The sequence below is a fragment of the Lepisosteus platostomus genome, chromosome 8 (assembly GCF_059453375.1).
Source record: "Lepisosteus platostomus isolate fLepPlt1 chromosome 8, fLepPlt1.hap1, whole genome shotgun sequence".
Classification (NCBI taxonomy): Eukaryota; Metazoa; Chordata; class Actinopteri; order Semionotiformes; family Lepisosteidae; genus Lepisosteus; species Lepisosteus platostomus.
Window position 1 is genome coordinate 55,597,793 of NC_142618.1, and position 17,906 is coordinate 55,615,698.

Genomic DNA, 17,906 nt, shown 5'->3' on the forward strand with positions numbered 1-17,906 from the left:
GCAGCTGAGGAGATGTCAGTCATATCAACACAGGTTGCATGGCAGCATCTATGACTTATGATGTCAAGAAAAACAGTTAAGTAACAGTCATGCTTAGTTTACCCATGCTAAATGACAGTGTACTATTGGTGAATAGTATACATTTTATACAAAATAAATGTCAATTTAAGGAAAAATAAACATAATGTTTTAATTCGATAATTGTATTGCAAACATACTGTACATCAGTATGTTGTTAATCAATAAATCATTCACACATGACGTGTCATTCACACATTCACACGTTGTCATAAAAAAAACTTGTCATACATTAATTTACAGTATCTTCAATATATATACAGTATATTCATTGCTTAGTCTTCATTTTCTAACTGTTTTATCCAATACAGGGTTGCTGGGAAGCTGGGCCTATCTCAGCAAGTAATGGGTACAAGGCAGGATATATCCTGGACAGGATCCTAGTCCATTGCAGGACACACACGCACTCTAGGGACAATTTTCCAGAAGCCAGTTAAACTACTAGTATGTCTTTGGACTGTGGGATGAAAGTAGAGCAACTGGTGAAAACCCACAGACACAGTAACTTACAATCTCCAAGCATGCTGTCTACTCTGAAAGTAAATATTAATTTGTTGTTTCACAGGACTAATGTGGGTTGAGCTTCCTCTAGTTGACTATGATAGCCTTATTATTTATGCCTTTGAATGTATAAAATCTTAAGTCCTCTTACATGGTTCCACCCCTCAGCATTTTGAAAGAGCAGACACTAATTAATATTTATTCCATTTACTCAAAGTTACTGTATGCTGTTAAACACACAATAAGCCTGAATTGTGTTTCTTGTCAGATTTCTATTATTGTTTTTGCATGTCTTGGGGTGTGCATGTCTTGTTTATAATGGATTAATATTAAATTAACTCTTCCTTTTACTCACCTACATCAGACATTTCAGGGACACTAGCTAAGTAGGTTTCTTTTGTAAACTTTGGTTCATTATCATTTATATCATGAATTTTAATGATGAATTCAGACTCTGGCTCCACTGGACGGCCTGTCTTCTTGTTCACAGCTTGAGCACGGAGCGTGTAGTAGGCCTTTTCTTCTCTGTCCAGCTTTTTAGTAGCTTGAATATCTCCAGAGTTTTCATTAATTAGAAACAAGGTGCCTGCCCCTTCCCCGGAAAGGACATACTTAACGCTTCCATCTCCTCTGTCCTGGTCAGAATGAAGCTGAGAAAGAAAAAAAGGCATACATACCAGAATAATGAATACAACTTATTTTAATATTTTATACATATTAAAGATTGTAGCTTTTTAAAGGTTATGAGTTCAGTTGGACATTTTCAATACTGTTCCCTTAGATCTTATAAGTTATAAGACTATGTTGCACAGTATGATTTCTCTCAATTATTGATAAAATTCAAATGACATTTATTGAACAAAATAATTGCAAACTACAAATGAAATACTTGTCTGTTGTCTAAGCACGTAGAGTAATCCTTTTTAGGCATAAGACTGTTTTATTTTGTGCCACAATGTATTAAGGAATGTACTGCTGTACTATATTATTTTATTTTTATTTTTCATGTGTTTGCTTATTTTGTAAAAACTACAGTTTATCATAAAGTGAAAATACCAACCCTGGCAGCATGATTTTAAATATGTACAACTCTTTGAATATTCTGAATAAAAACAAGAAAATACTGCAGGAAGCAGATGGATGTGATGGATATCCCTTTTGGTAGCAGAAATGTTCACCTGTTTCCAAGCAACACGAGTTTGTACCCTGTGCCAGTCCTTTAGTTGATTGCACTGCTTCTTATCCTGATTGAGGCAGCAAAGCTGAAGTGGTGATTTATGAAGTAAGAAGTAGTTGCTTGAGAGAAAATGGATTCCAATTTTGAAAGTACAATACCCAATGAAATGACTTTTTACCACTTCAATATGACACATTGGGTCAGGTGTACTAAGGAAAGACAGCTGCAATGTAAACATACTGTACATTTTCCAGTTGTGTATCAAAATGTTTGCAAAGTAAACAGTGTCCTGTGGACCAAAAGAAAATATTTCAATGAGAGGAGCTACAATACAACAAGTTTTTGAAGTTTTTGGAATTAATATGGCTAGGTAACTTGTGTTTAGCATAGTGCATATGGTTTCCTATATTACTCCAACCTACAGTATGTGTTCTTCAGTAAAAAGTATTCTAGAGCACAGTCCTGTTCTGTCTCACAAAGACTACAGACTGGCTCCAGAAGTGAATGGAAAGGCAGAAAAAGAGCTCAATTTTCTTCTGATGTAAAGCTGAACATTGCAGAATTATTTTTATGCTAGTTAAAAATGCTTCCATTTTTAAATAAAAGAGCCATAAATATATTACTATGAAATTATTTAATTATAAAGCTTGAATCACATGCACTTTTATAGAACAGTTTTGTTTCCTCTTTCAATATCAGTGCTTAGAATGATCAAAAGATTTTAGCACTACTATGTTCCCTATAGACTGTGATAAACAGAATGCCAGTTTTATTTTAGGGTTTTCAGATAAAAAGCATTAAAGGGGAAAATAAGAATGTGTGCATTTGTCACAATAAAGCATTAAGCACAACTAGTAACACCCCAAAACGTGCAGATTGGGAGATACCTGCAACAGCTGCCAAAACCCCCTAAATACAGCTGGTGACAAGAACATTAATGCTGGTATGAGTTTTACCACCACAGGGAAGGCATGTCTTCTCTGGGTGAGAGGTTCAAGGTAATCTTTGAGACCACCCAGTACATATTTTTAATTTTGTCTTCACCTAATTGCAAGAAAATAGTCCAGATACAAAATACCCTTTCTTTTCTCATTCACATTCAGATTCCAATTCACTTGTTAATGCAGAGGTCAATGTCTCTTTGTTGCAATTACAGTGGCCATACTTGTGAAATTGCCTTTAAAGATGTGCTGACTGTGACAATTCAAACATGCATTTCAATGTTGCAAAGAAATTAAAGAAATTTTAAATGCAGCAATTGCTAACAACTTTAACATTTCTCACTTAAAACATTAGAACCTTAATTGGCACAAACTCCTTATTTGTGGCTTGTTGAATTTGTCTTAAAGCAATAAGTTTAGATTTTAAAAGAGCATTTTATACAGTACATACTGTACATTATGTGTAATCCTTATTTGCACTTAACTCAGTATATTTTAAAGCATAGTTTAATAAATACAGCACTCTGTCAGCAATTTTCTTTACAGCTCTCACTTCTCTCTCACTATGAGAGAAAAATTAGAACATTTATTGTAGGTACTTCCATATATGTTAATCCTTTAAGTGTAACTAAAGAAATTGTATATAAAGGAATTTTATATCAAGTCATATATCAGGAGTAGCACCAATATTTTATGTCCTAAAAAACTATAAAGTGTATCTGCCAGAACTTCATATCACCTTCATTATATACATTGAAAATATAAAACTGTGGGTTTCAGTAATCTTTTTCATTGGTCACCCTCTACCATTTTTTTCAACTAAGTCAGGTACTTGAGAGAATCTTAACAATGCAAAAAAATAAAAGCAGTGTCAACATACTGGTGAAAACCTCTGTCAGAAGAAGAAAGCCTCTCAGGGAGAAAATAAATTATTTTCAAACTGCTTGATATGGCTGTGTTGAGTCAACCTTTGCAGAAAAGCATCTGAAAAAACTGCCCCTTTCAGCTGCTACATCCTGAACCTCATCAAGCAGCTGCTGAGTTTATAACCTGGATGGAAGAAAAACGCAATTGCACTCCACGCAGATGCCATGTGTGTCTGCACTTTTGGTTTTTTAGAACTTTATTATTTCTTATGCTTGCGCATTACATGTCAACCATGAAAGTTACTTGATTTATGTGCAATGCATACAAAATACCTCTTCATGTAGGTTTGTGCTTTACAGAGTATTACACACTAAGATCTACTATTTTTCTAAAGTGTTCCACCACTTCCTTTTGTTGACAGGTTTATTATTTCATTTTCCATTAGCAATGTCACAGTTCATGTGTTAGCTATAATTTCCCAAATGATGTGCATGTAACCTGCACTGCAAAATTTTGAAATAAAAATTTTGGAAATATATATATGTGCTGTTAGAGGAGAGATTTCGAGCCCTTGTGGCATTTTTTTTCCCTTCCCATCAGGTAAAGTGTAAAAAAGCTACAATATTACCTACATTGGAAATCACCTGCAGCGGAGCAGCTGGTTTGCTGCTATTCAATATCATGCCAGCTACCTCTAGGATTATATCTAATTGCACTGAAGAGGAGCAAAGCTGTAGTTCAGCAGCTGAAAACATAGGCACATTAAGTGGGTCAGGAGAAACAAAACCACATATTGAAGAAATAAAACTTCTGCTCTAAGAATAATGTAAAATCTTGTAACTATTAATGAAAATCTAATTTTTAGACCACATAAGGTTGCAAGGAAATGTTTTCAATATCACAAAAGACCACATTGTAGCTAAGAACAACTTAACAAAAAACAACAATAAACTATATACTATATATACTGTGTTAATAACTGCAAAGAATATATGAATCATTCTACATACACTACCATATTAATTCACATTTCTTTCTAAGCATGATAATTGTTTCTTCTGAATTCAGTCAGACATCATGGCATTTCAGCAATAATTAAGTCCCAAGTTTCAAAACAATGCTCTAGCAAACGTCAGATTCTATGAATACTTCATGGTTGTTTTCAATGTGTCGGATTTTGTTCACAAGCTTAAAATATTACATTGCATTCCAATTCCAAAATGTCTGTACATGCATGTTACTAGTGCATTCTGTGGGACTCCTCAGTGGCTCAAATATTAAATGCACTTGCTCAGAATTCAGAATGAGATCTGCCGTAGATGGTGCTAGTTTGAGGCTGACTAATGTCACTAGCCAATTGTGACCAGATCAGATTTTCCCAAGTGGTCAAACACAATTGGGAGACTTTCTTTAGCTTTGTATAGCATTAGTTGGCCCAGATCCCCTCTCTTCACCTGGCAACACCAACTTGACTGCAGTCTTGGAGACACGCACACAAGACATACACCTATCCTCGGTGTTAACTCTTCCATCAGGTGCTATAGATCTTGCAGTATGTCCATTTGCAGAGCCAATTTTACAGGTTGAAGGATAGCATACTGCATTATGCAGTTTTTCAACCTGCTAGAGTCGAAAAACAAATAAAATAACCATAGAATGATTGGGTATGTAAAATAGTCAAGGATACTGTATGCACACTTTTTAGTCTTTTTCAAAGCATTCAAGAAAGGGTCAGCAGATTCTATGGAATCCCTCCACAGTGCCTGTCCTATAGAAACAAATCATCTCCATTATACGGTAATTGTGACATCATTTTATTGAGCCAGCTCTTGAAACAACATGCAATGACCAATTTCCATTACTGATTGTTCTTCTTTTGTCAGTTTGAGAGTTGCCTTCCTTGTTTGGGGACTGAGGTATATTCTTACCAGAATATTTCTACCCAAAAATGATATCACTTGGGCCAGGGATTGAAATGTTTTAACTTTCTATGTTTGTTTCAGTTTATAACTAGCCCATGCTTGAACAAGTTGCTGACCCAGTTCAGTGGGTTGAAGAAAGAAGTCTGTACAGTATGTCTTGTATTTTTTTAAAAGACACTACAGGAGCTATAGCTTGAACAGCAAAGTTATTAAACTGACAAATTCAGACTGAGTGTGTATAATGTAGAAAACAATTAGGTATTTTAGATTTTTAAAATCTTTATTGAAAGAGATGAAAGATTTGCAGCAGAGGAGGACAACTTCATGGACTTTGCACTATGGCAAACTAAGAACACTAGCCTTTCTGTATAATAAAGTATTGTATCAGTTCATCTTGTCGGTATTAAAAACTAATCTTTGTATACGTGGTTTAAACTGATTATTTTAAAGAATTTCTTTTGCATGTTAATGAAGAAAAAAATAAATTATTTTTGGTTACTAAATTTCTTATTGACTGCCAAGTTAAACTAATACCCTTAACCATGCTAAATATTGTGTTAAATAGTGTATAAAAATGTTAGAAAGTGTATATTTTAATGAGGTACTCAGGTAAGTTAGCATGATACTTTTGAATGTTTGATATTACTTAATGTATCTGAGAATGACATGCTGAACTGACATGCTTGTGAAAGCATTTAGTTTCTGTAAATGCATTATACAAATCTTTTTTTGTCAGTTACTTTCCAGTTAAAATGGCAGTAGTATTTAGAGCCCAGATGTTGAGGTTTGTCTTTTGACATGTCAGAATCGGTTAGCTCAACAATCCAGAAGATTTAATGATAGTTTTCAAATGTTGTTATAGGACATATGGGTATTATACAGTTTATACTTTGAAAATGTAAATCATCCGAAAAATATTAATAACTTTATTGAACTGATAGAGCAAGTTGTTTTATTTTGGTTTTACTCTTCTTGTACAAACAAGAGAGAAGAACTAGCATGCTTCTTAATCAAATTGACACTTTTTTGATAGTCTTCGAAACCAGTGTTGACAATTTTGTAATCCATTAATCACTATTATCCTTTGTACAAGCACAGGGGAAATGGGTATTTTACATGAATTTCTCCAAAATATGCAATTTCTGGGGCTATAATCCATTTTGAATCAGAAAAGTTCCATTGTACCTCATAAGAGATTTGGCATTGACTGAATGTGTAATCTCATCATTGCAAACACAAAGGCACCAACTAAGTCACAGGAGTCTCTGTTACATAGCAAAGCACGAATGTCCAAATCAACTCAAGCCCATCCAATTCAGGCAGCACTCCTGAGTCAATTATTGATATAGACCAGGCTCAAACCAGAAAACCCTGGACTAGAAGACTCAGCCCATGCTCAGATTGAGCTTATTTAGCGGAGGGACCACCAGGAACTGTGATTTTTATATGCAGGCACAAATATCTATTTGTCACATCTGTAGTACTAAGCAAACTACAGAATAACACATTTGTCTAATATTACTGTAATTCTAATACATAACAGTTGATTTGGAATAATTAGACATATAGTTAATACCATTGTTAGTATTAGTGTCAATCTTGTTGTCTTGTTGTTTATCTTAAATGTAGTATTTAAGATAACACAATTGATTCAATAGCAGTCACTAAATTATTACTAAAGTTGGCAGTATATAAAGTTAATTTACTAGTTAACTATAATTATAGAGCAGTATTGTGTTTGATAGTTGAGTTTTGAATTGGTATTGGTAGAATAAATGTTGTCCTTATTACATCTATCTGATTTCTAAATTGATTTTATGTGTCGGATGCAGAAATGTTTTGCTAAGAAGTTGTAGAGAAATACCAAATAAGCCTTTCAATGTACCTCCTATTGGATTTTCTTCTGTTGTGTTAAATTCAATGTAGTTGAAATCAATATTACAATACATACTGTACAGTACATTACAACAATTTCTGCTTCACTTGATAACGTATTGCATTCTGTTTGTTAGAATATTCCCGTTACAATTAATCTAGTTATTTCAATATACCCATCTGCTGGTTTCTTATGGACGTGTTAAGTGAATTTCTATTCAAATAATGCAAGCAAATAATTAATCAATTGCACATAAAGCATTTAATGCTTTAATACATCAAGTTTAGGTTTTTGTCCAGGTTTACAAATTTGGAAAGAGAAAACTTTATTATCTTAAATTTTAATTTAATACTGTTGGGTGTTCTGTACACATAATATTATTTACAAAGAATTCATAATCCTGATAATTTTTTATGATGAGGTATAAAGTACAGTGGTTAGACTTTTATCCAGTTGCATTTTGTCCATAATAAAACAATATTTGAGGAGTTCTTCAATGACAGCCATGTAACTGAGTTTGTAACATATAAATAACATGTACTGGAGTCTATAATTAAAACTAGACTGTCAAATATGAGTATACAGACTGCTACAGCTCACACAATTAACCTTTTCCACTCTAATGCTCTATCAAAGACTCTAAATATTGATTCTGCAAAAATGGCTTAAACACACATTTTGTCCACCTTTTCTATGTAATAAAAAATGGACCAAAATGGAGTTTTGGTTCCTGATGATGATTTAGTGTAAGCTACATATTTCTGCATAATACTATATATATATAAATTCAGGTAATTATATTTTAAATCATCACAGAGAATGAGCAGAAAGGTTTGGAAAATAATTATGCTGTAGGTAAATTACTAAAGAGGAAATTACAAAAAAAAGTCTTGCAGTTTGCAAAAAACATCAAATGGCCTATCTTACAGGTATATGTTTTTTTAGATACTAAAATTTACCAAAATGCTATCACTCTTAAATATTATTGCTCTTGCTGCACAGAAAAGATTTTAGCATAGATGTATATTTTAATTAAAGACTTTCAAGCAATGAGATAACCCGACTCAAGTCCATAAAATGTGATCTTCTTCCATCCACAAGGAATATCCTTTGCATTTCATTAACAGGGCGCTCACAGGAGTCATTAAGATTTCTCATACATTTACTCATCAAGAAATACCCACTCACAGAGGTTTATTACACATTTCCTTCCCTTAAAACCTTTTCTATTTACAAGGACAAAACATCTCAATTTTACAGGATTAACCATCAAAAAGTAGTTTTTTTTAACACACCAGTTATTTAATACCAATGACCTCTTAATATGCAAAGCCTTCTGGTTTACACTTTCCTTCACTATCCACAAACAGGTGTTTTTCTAGAGTTATCCTTTACAGAAAGAAAAAAAAATGTTATAATATTTTCACACCTACTGTACACTCAGCTCTCGATGACTAATTTCTTTCTGAACATCACAAATAATTTGCATATTCCTGCCTTTCATACTTGTTCTGGAATTTGTTCCATGTTTACATCTCTTAGGATTCATGTTCTCCACTGTACCTATTCACTCTCACATTTTTAATTTTTATGTCTTTATTAACCATTCCTTTGGTTATGTTCTTTCTCCCACACCTGAAAAAGGCTATGTAGCCAAAATGTTGTTTTTCTTATTTCTATTTTCTTTTCAGAATTGGATTAATCTCTTCTCCCTTTGCTTCCCACTCTAACATGTTGAGGACAACCATAGAAAAAGTGTTAGTTTCCTAATTAACTTAGAAGCCAGTGCCAATAGTATGTTCTGTGAGGTCTCAAGGTTATGATGCAGTGGTTTTGATGAAGTAATTAATAACTAATAATAATTCCTTACACTTATATAGCTCTTTTATGGATACTCCGATCAAAGTGCTTTACGGGTATTGGGGATTCCCCTCCACCACCACCAATGTGCAGCACCCAGCTGAATGATGCGATGGCAGCTACAGTATAATGCACCAGTACAGTCAACATACATTAGCTATCAGTGGGGAGCAGAACAGAGTGATGAAGTGAATTCATACATTCGTAGAGTCAGTACCTCGGTTTTACATCTCATCCAAAGTTACGGTGCCTTTTTACAGAATACTGTCCCCATCACTATACTGGGGCATTAGGACCACAGGGTGATCACTTCTTACTGGTCCCACTAAAACCTGTTCCAGCTGCAACCTTGGCTTTTCTCAGGAGGTCTCCTATCCAGATATGGGCCAGACTCACACATGCCTAGTTTTAGCGGGTTGACAGTTGTGAGTTACAGGGTGACAGAGCTGCCGGCTGAGCTGCTGTCAATAATTCAGTAGAGGGGTACTAACAATTCTGTTTTTCAAAGGTGTCACAGAATGCTTGTGCCCTGCTCACTGCAGTGCTCCCACACACAACTTTATGCAGTTTACCACTACAGTAGATCCTTATTTAAATGCACAAATGTTTTGCTTATCTCACTTACTTTTACGGCTTTTTATATAGCGATCTGTATCATGTGTGCACACATGTAATTATCCATGCACTAAATACACTGCAATGTAAAGTTAACCCAACAAACATTATACACATACTTACATTCAAAAACAGCATCCAACATTTTGCATCCCCTTACATAGACCCAATGGAGACCACGCCTCTGAAATGGGTTGTCTTTATAGATGCCTACATAAAACAAATGCTTTCTCAGGGCAGGGGCTTCATGTTAAAAAGATCCTGCTCTTTGGACACAAAGGATATCAGTTTGGATCTGAGTATGGGAATCTACAGTTTATTGTAGGTGATATAGTGCATTAAGGGTATTTATTCTCATGTGTATGTTATTTATATAGACAACACCATAAGTATTTTGCCACCTGGTATTTCTGCACGTTTACTAATTTTTTTTATGGGAGCGGGAGTCACTTAACATCATTGCACTCAAGTGCTACTGGAGGGTTGTCCATAAATTGCTGCAAACACATACGTATTTTAAATTTATTTACCACCGCCCATGTCTATTTGCACCCAACACTAAGGTGTGACAAAAGAGCACAAATGTGCTGCACCTCGTTCCTAGGAGAGTTCATTGCAGAATGTTAACATGGACAAATGATCCTATCTGTTTGTAAAGACATCTGTGGAATTTTTAAATATATTGCTTTTTGTATTTTTACAAAACTGCCTTTGTACAATGTTTAACTGATGTTTACAGCAACAAGATTACACATTAAGATATCCTTGTAGGTAATGGATCTGACATTTTTCAGTGTTACAATATCTTTCGAAGCAATATTTGATTATGGAATGGTTATTCACTGTAAATAGATTACATTGCCAGCTGGTTGCTGTTTTACAACTACTTCCCATGCTTCTGTACAGCTGTTTATTAACACCCACAGGCAATTATTGCATGTCCTAATTACTGTCCAACCAACCCATTGGTGAAAGAACTGAATTAAAAATATTTTATATTTGCCACACAGCAAAATGAGAATTGCTCGGGAAGTAAAAGTTCATTTACATCATTATAATTACTTTCACTGAGCTAAAAAAAAAAGACTGTGATAATTATTATGTCTTAATGTTTTTGTCTTAATGACAGAAACATTATCACCAGTACTATAATAGTAAACATAAAGGCTCATCCTTTTCTTCTGACAGCTTCATGAAATACACATCAGTTTCTGGAAAATGTGTGGAATTCTGTAACAGCAGTTAATTTGCAAAATTACAGAACTTCAAAAGATGTGTGCTTTGTATCAGTGTATACAATGCCCTTTTGAAGTATTCACCCCCTTCCAATGATGCCACATTCTATTGGATTACAAATAATATGCAGATATATACTGTATATATCTTTAATCAAAACTTGAATGCTAAAACTGAACACCTCTATGAGTGAAATAAGTGAACAACAATTTGCTAGGAAAAATCAAAACCTTACTAGCTTGAGTTAACTTGATTTGACCCCTTTGCTATGACAAACATACAGTACATACATAATTACTCTGATGATAGGGAGAATGGCCCCTGTGTGCAGTAATAATAGATCACATACATATATCTGTCCGTGAAACGTCCCACATCAGGTAGTTAATTTCAAGCAAATTTTCAACCTTGAAGACAAAGGAGCTTTCAATACAACTTAAGGATAAAGTTGTAAAAGGGCACAGATCAGTGTAAGAATATGATAAGGACAGTGAATATACCTTTGAGCATGGTGAAATCAGTCAGGTGAAGGTAAAGGTAATGTAGCCCAGATGCTGAATAAATTTGGCTATCCCTTCAAATTCAACAGATGGACAAGGGAAACTGGATAGGGATGTCAACAATGACTTTGAAAAAGCTACAATGACCATAAAGGGAGAAATAAGTCCAAAATAAGTTAATAAAGATGGCTTGAATGGGTGGCAAACACATATAAAATCCTGCATTGCTTTTCCAACAAAAAATTTAAGTCACCTGTGGGCAAACTATGGCCCCCGGGCTGGATCTGGCCCGCCAGCCAGTTTTAACTGGCCCTTGAGGTAAAAAATAAATTAGTCAATATTCGCCATATTCCACTTTCTTTGGTGCTGTTTTTTCTTACATTTTATTATTTTTGCCATTAGATAGCACACGAACGATTTACAGTGCCACAATGATTCCAAATTGTGCATCGCGCCACCAAGCAAAGTTCTTCTTTCATCACACAAAGTTGCGTACCAACTAGCACAAACAAAAACTCAAACTATTGGAGTACTAAGGAATAAGCAATGGAGCTCTGTGAATTCTACTTCCCTTTGCAATTTTCTGCCTTTGTGAGGCTCCCTCCCCTTTAAGAGGCACAAACAAAAAGACATTGTATTTCTCCCCCTTTTTAAAAAAAACCCGATAAACATTAAACAGTAAACATTTTATTTGCATTTTACAAAGATGTTGACTATTTTAAAAAACGTTTTCCACATTGTTTTCACATTCGAATAATTTCAATAAAATGTGTTGTCAAGTATTTTTACTATTTAATCAAGCTTTTTGGTTTTGAAAATGATTAAATATAATACAAATTAGATCAACTTTGTTTTATTTTGACCCATCATTTCCTTTTCAAATTTATTATCTTTTGTAAAATATTGCACTGCTTATTTTTGACACAGGGAAGGCATGTGGAAAATTTGACAGGTCAAGGGAGGCACGGACCCCAAAAGATTGGGAATCAATGCTTTACCAATTAGATTCACCAGTTAGAGTGGGTCCATCGCGCTGTGAGGGAACCTGCGCCAAAATGAGTGGATTGAAGAAGTAGAAAGTTGACAGTGAATGTGTTCAACAAAGAATGGACTGCAAAATCCTTTTCACAGAGGTTGGAACAAAAGCTATATGTTTAATTTGTAAGGAAAGTGTCGCAGTATTTATAGAATACAATCCCAGTTGGCATTTTTCTGCCAAACATGCTAACTATGCTAGCAATCTCTCATGTGAGGAGTGGGCTAATAGAGCTTCCAAACTAGCCGCTAGTTTACAGGCAAAACGTATTTTTCCGCCCTTCTACTATCCAAGAGACCAGCACAAAGTCAAGCTACCTGCTAAACTAAATTGCTAAACAAAGCAAGCCGTTCTGTGAAGGGGAGTTTTTGAAGGAGTGTATGATAGAAACCGCAGATATTCTTTGTCGAGAGAGCAAAAGCAAATTTGAGAAAAAAGGTTTATCATGCCGAACACTTACTCGTCAGGTCGAGGTAATTGGTGAACACTTGGCTTGTGAGTTGAATGTCAAATTTTTATTCAATTTTTATTTTTTTATATTAAAAAAAATATTTTTTTCTTGAACTAATAAGCTTTTGGATTTTATGTGGCCTTTGGAACAAAAACATTTGCCCACCCCTGATTTAAGTGATAACTGCAAATAATTGGCAAAAGGATTTGTGGTCAAAATTGGAACTTTTTTAAATGCAAAGTGTTGTGGCAAACCAAACAAAACACATGACCTAGTCAACAATGTCGTTATTGTCAGGCATAGTGGTACAAGTATCATGTGATGGGGCTTGTTCTCATCAGTAGGGATTGGGAATCAAAACTGCAGGTAGAATGGATGGAGCAAAGAAAAGGCACATCTTAGAGGGATAAAAGCTGCTTCAATCCACTAAACTAAACCTACAGCTGTGACAGTGGTGCAAAGCTACACTAGCTACACGGCTTGATAAGAAAAAATGTAGTTTCCTCGAGTGGCTCAGTTAAAGTCTTTATACTAGAACATCCAAGGCATATTTTGCAAATTGGTTGGTACAATGTATTGATGACGACGGATATGTGGATCCAGTCCATTTCCTCAGATGCATTTGGGCCAGTGCTGACCCGGGCCTGTTTTGCTATAATACTCATACCAATTAAGAATTTTCCTCTAACAAATGCACATTTAGAGCCATCCAAAAGTGCCTAGAGCTGTCTTTTTAACAATAAGTGAAATTATTTGGCTTTGTGACGACGCTACAAGCTAAGAAAACCTTGGCCAACTCAATTCAAATCACCCCAGTACAGTACACTTGGACAGTTGCTCATTGAATGTGGAGAATATCTGTCACAATCAGTTAATGGCACAATCAGTTTAACAATCAGTTAAATGTTTTTACCTCTACTCATCCTCAAAAATGCTAGGAAAACAGAAAGGGAATATTATGATATTTTCTTCATACTGTATTTATTTTCTTATACACTAAGTGCAGCATTTGACAAGGTATTAACATGCAAATCCCCTGAAGGCAATTCCAATATGAGGTTCTGAAAGTCTGGATGCTGGCAGTCAATGTGCATCAGTAGGTTAGACTTAAAATAAAACTAGACTAGCTTGGGTACACATTTAGAACTGTACAGTATTTATGGCTAGTGTGAAAATGGTATTTGATAATTTATTTTGTTGAAATGCAATTTCTTTCAGCTAGATTGTTTATTTTATTCAGTTTAGCAAAGTTAATTCACATCAGATATAGCAAAGCCTCGACACTGAGATTAAAACCCTAGAGCAAAACACAAGAAACAAAATGGAGCACATTTGAATAGTTCACCATCTGGTGGCAGCCTGACCTTGTACATCAGCAGGGCCTAAAACAGATGGTTATGTGTTAGCCTAATATTTACACCTTCATGGAAGAATTGCATTAAAATTGAATGATTTTACAATTTGTATGGGTGAACATTTTAATATAGCAGTACAAGTAAAACATATCTGTATGTCGACAAAAAAGGATTGAATTATTTCAGGACAAATGTCAAAGGGGGCAAAATGTGCTATTGAATAAGTACTTAGTTAAAAGAGTAGCAACCATAGTGGAAAGGCTAATGAAATAACCCAGAGATATAATATATTGCTCCTGCAGCCTTGAGCTTTTTCATTGTGAGTTCTAAGGTAATGTCTGTTGTCAGTCCAGTAACTGTCTAAACAACAAGCATCGTGTTGGTGTGAAAAGACACTTTTACACTTAACATTTAGATATAGATTATGATAGATCAGCTACATCTGTTACTATTGATACTGTATCTGCTTTTGGTAATGCTTGCACATTTGTTTAGATGAAATGTAAATAATGTCCGACAGTAAAGATCCTTTCCCACAACTACCTGTGATGTTTCCCTTATTCCACTAGACTGTATGCTAGCAAAAGCAGAAATTACTGTAACACTCTCACATATACTACAGTCTGCAATTCAGCATAATTAGTTCAAAGCTTGACTTTCTTCATGTGAGTAAAGAACATAAAGAAATCTCTGATAGCCAGATAATAAATTCCAAATGGACCATATTGTCATAGAATTTACCACCATGTTCCACCTGCTTTTTCCCATGTTCTATTAGTGTCATAACAATGTTTAAGGATCATATAAATCTATAAGAATGATCTTTTGAGGTGATAGCCGATATGTATCTACAAGAATAAAATGACCTTATACCATCTTCTTAAAAGATCATCTTATAGATGCCAAGTGGTAGAATCCAAATTTATGTCAGAGACAGAATGTTACAATGTCTCATAAAAGTAGTTGAATTACAGATAATGTACATTATAGGCATTTTTGAAGTGAATATATTTAATCAAACCTGAATGCTCAGTCCAAACATTTTTTTTATTTCTAAAGGAAGTTAAATGTCAACAAAAATTACAAAAAATATCAAGAACTAAAATGTGTTGATCGCACAAGTATCCTTGGTGGCAGTAATTAGAGCTGCATGTCTTTTTGGATATGTCTCAACTAGCATTGCACACAAGAATGGTGCAATTTAAACCTGTTCTTCTTTTCAAACTGGCTCAAGATCTGTCAGAATGCTTGCAGGTCAATAATGAACAGAACCTTTCTAGTCTTGCTGCAGAAGTCTACTGGATTCAAGTCAAGTTTCACTCAAGAATACTGCATTTCAGCTTGTTATGCCACTCCAGTGTAGCTTTATTTCATTAATGTACTCAAAGATTAATTTTCATCCAGTTTTTGGTCTTAAGCAGACTGAAATAGGTTTTCCTCTAAGATATGCCTGTACTGTTCCATTATTTTCTGCTCAGTCTGCAAGTTTCCCGGTCCTATGGAATGAGAACCAGCCCCATAATATAATGCTGCTACCCTGGCATTAGGGATTGAATTGATGGGCTGTGTTGGGTTTTGCTCCCGATATAATGCTTTTCATTTAGACCTAAAAGCTCCATAATTGTTGGTCTTATAATCTTCAGCCACATATTTTCAGTATCACATATATTTTGCTGCCAACTCCATGAAGGATCTCAGTTGGTGTGTTATTCTGCCATTCATCCTAGCTTTGTGAAAAGACCAGGATATTGTTGACTCACGGTCATTTTAACCCATCTCAGTCAATTAACTGTATAGTTGTTTTTCTGAAGTCGTCATTGGCTTCACAATGGTAACCCTTACTAGTTTCCTCCATGCCCTACTACACTATTGAAGGGATAACCTGATTTTGGCAGTGGCTGGGTAGTACAATTCTCCTTCCACTTCTTAATTATTTACAACACTGTGTTTGAAGGGATATTCAAGGTGTTTGAAGGGTGTCTGATTTTATTTTTATCATTCTCCTTTCCACACATTTCTAAACTCTAATATTGAGTTATTTTGAAAGCCCTTGTCTTCATGGTTGAACCTTTGCTTGGAATTCACTTTCTTGAGTGAGTGACCTTACTGAGAAAGAAATGTTTATTCTGAAATAAGTGTAAAGTGTATTCTAGTGTATAGAAACATATAGTTCTTTAAATAAACTCACATGAATAATGCAAGAAAATATAATTATGTAATACCTTACAAGGAATTATAGTTGCAAACAGGTGGTTTTTGACCAGCTTGGTCATTTTATGTGCATTTGCATTGACCAGTGTTTTTATTCTTAAGTAACAACAGCAGTTTAATTTGTATATAGTGTTTCCTGTCAAAAGAATGGCAAAACATTTTTATTATCCCCCAATTAAAATTCAAAAAAGAGTAAAATATTTTATTGAGCGACATCAATATTCTAACTTTTATTTGTTCACTTTTTAAGTTATGTCAATGTGTGGTTCAAGATACACATTGAGTATCCATTTCTATGACATTTCAAACAAATATTTACAGTATTCAACCTTTTGTCACTTCAGCATTTAATAATTTTAAGTTCTAACAATTTTTTTTATTTGCCTCATTTTCCCCAATGTCTTAAACGTTAAAAACACTTCTTAAGAAAGCTTTGTTTATTCATAATGAATATGTTTCATCGTGATTACTTGGCATAAAAACAATTCACTGAAGTCAGTAGTTTCAGTAAAATTGTAATTCTCATGGCCATAATGCAACATTTGCAATTCATCTATGCTGATATGCATTATTTTAACTCACACTGTCATTTATAATGTGATTCCTTTTCATGCTTCAGATTAATAGCACAGCAGCTTAATAAGAGGGCATTTTCCCCGCTGGCACTTTTTCTCACTACTTATGTGAGATCTCAGCTTTCTCTTGCTTTTGTGATTTTTTTTCCTTATAAAAAATGCATTAGGGTTATCATAAATGTCTCAGTCATGGACATAGTAATTTTCTCCCCACAGCCCTTCAGTTGAACAAAGTCATTAAAAATAAAAGAATTAAAATTAAAGAATAAATATTTGCCCTGTTTGCACCGACGAAAAGTTTGTTTGCCACATCTCAATGCAAATATAAACATACAGTTGTTATTGTATGTGAACACAGAGCAAAGATAAACTCATTAAAATATTATCATAATCAAAATCTTAACAGTTTTACTGACTCGATTTGATTTTGGTTATTTATATTGAGATGCTCTCTCTTTTACACACCAGAAATCACAATTACAGGGCTACAGTCTTACCGAAGTAAATTTAAGACAAGAAGAATTGCATAATATTTCAAGGCAATTGAAGGGACAAACAAAACCTGTGTTTTTGTGTAACGTGTAATATAGCTTAGGTTTGAACATAGGTTTTAGATAAATATCTTATTGGCAAACAAAGCATACCCTTACAATTGCTTTTCTGAGGGTATTATATTACTTTATTAATTGAATTATGTTGCAGCCC

At 34.4% G+C, this 17,906-nt stretch overlaps 1 protein-coding gene across 1 annotated transcript in view; it reads right to left on the bottom strand.

Annotated features, from left to right (window-relative positions):
- The window catches only part of LOC148657545 (cadherin-10-like), a 52,957-nt gene that overhangs the window by 16,395 nt on the left and 18,656 nt on the right, over nt 1–17,906 (bottom strand). Inside the window, exon 3 of the mRNA XM_088643970.1 lies at nt 935–1,229. Within this exon, the coding sequence (XP_088500096.1) occupies nt 935–1,229 (295 nt within the window). The remainder of the gene's footprint in view (nt 1–934; nt 1,230–17,906) is intronic.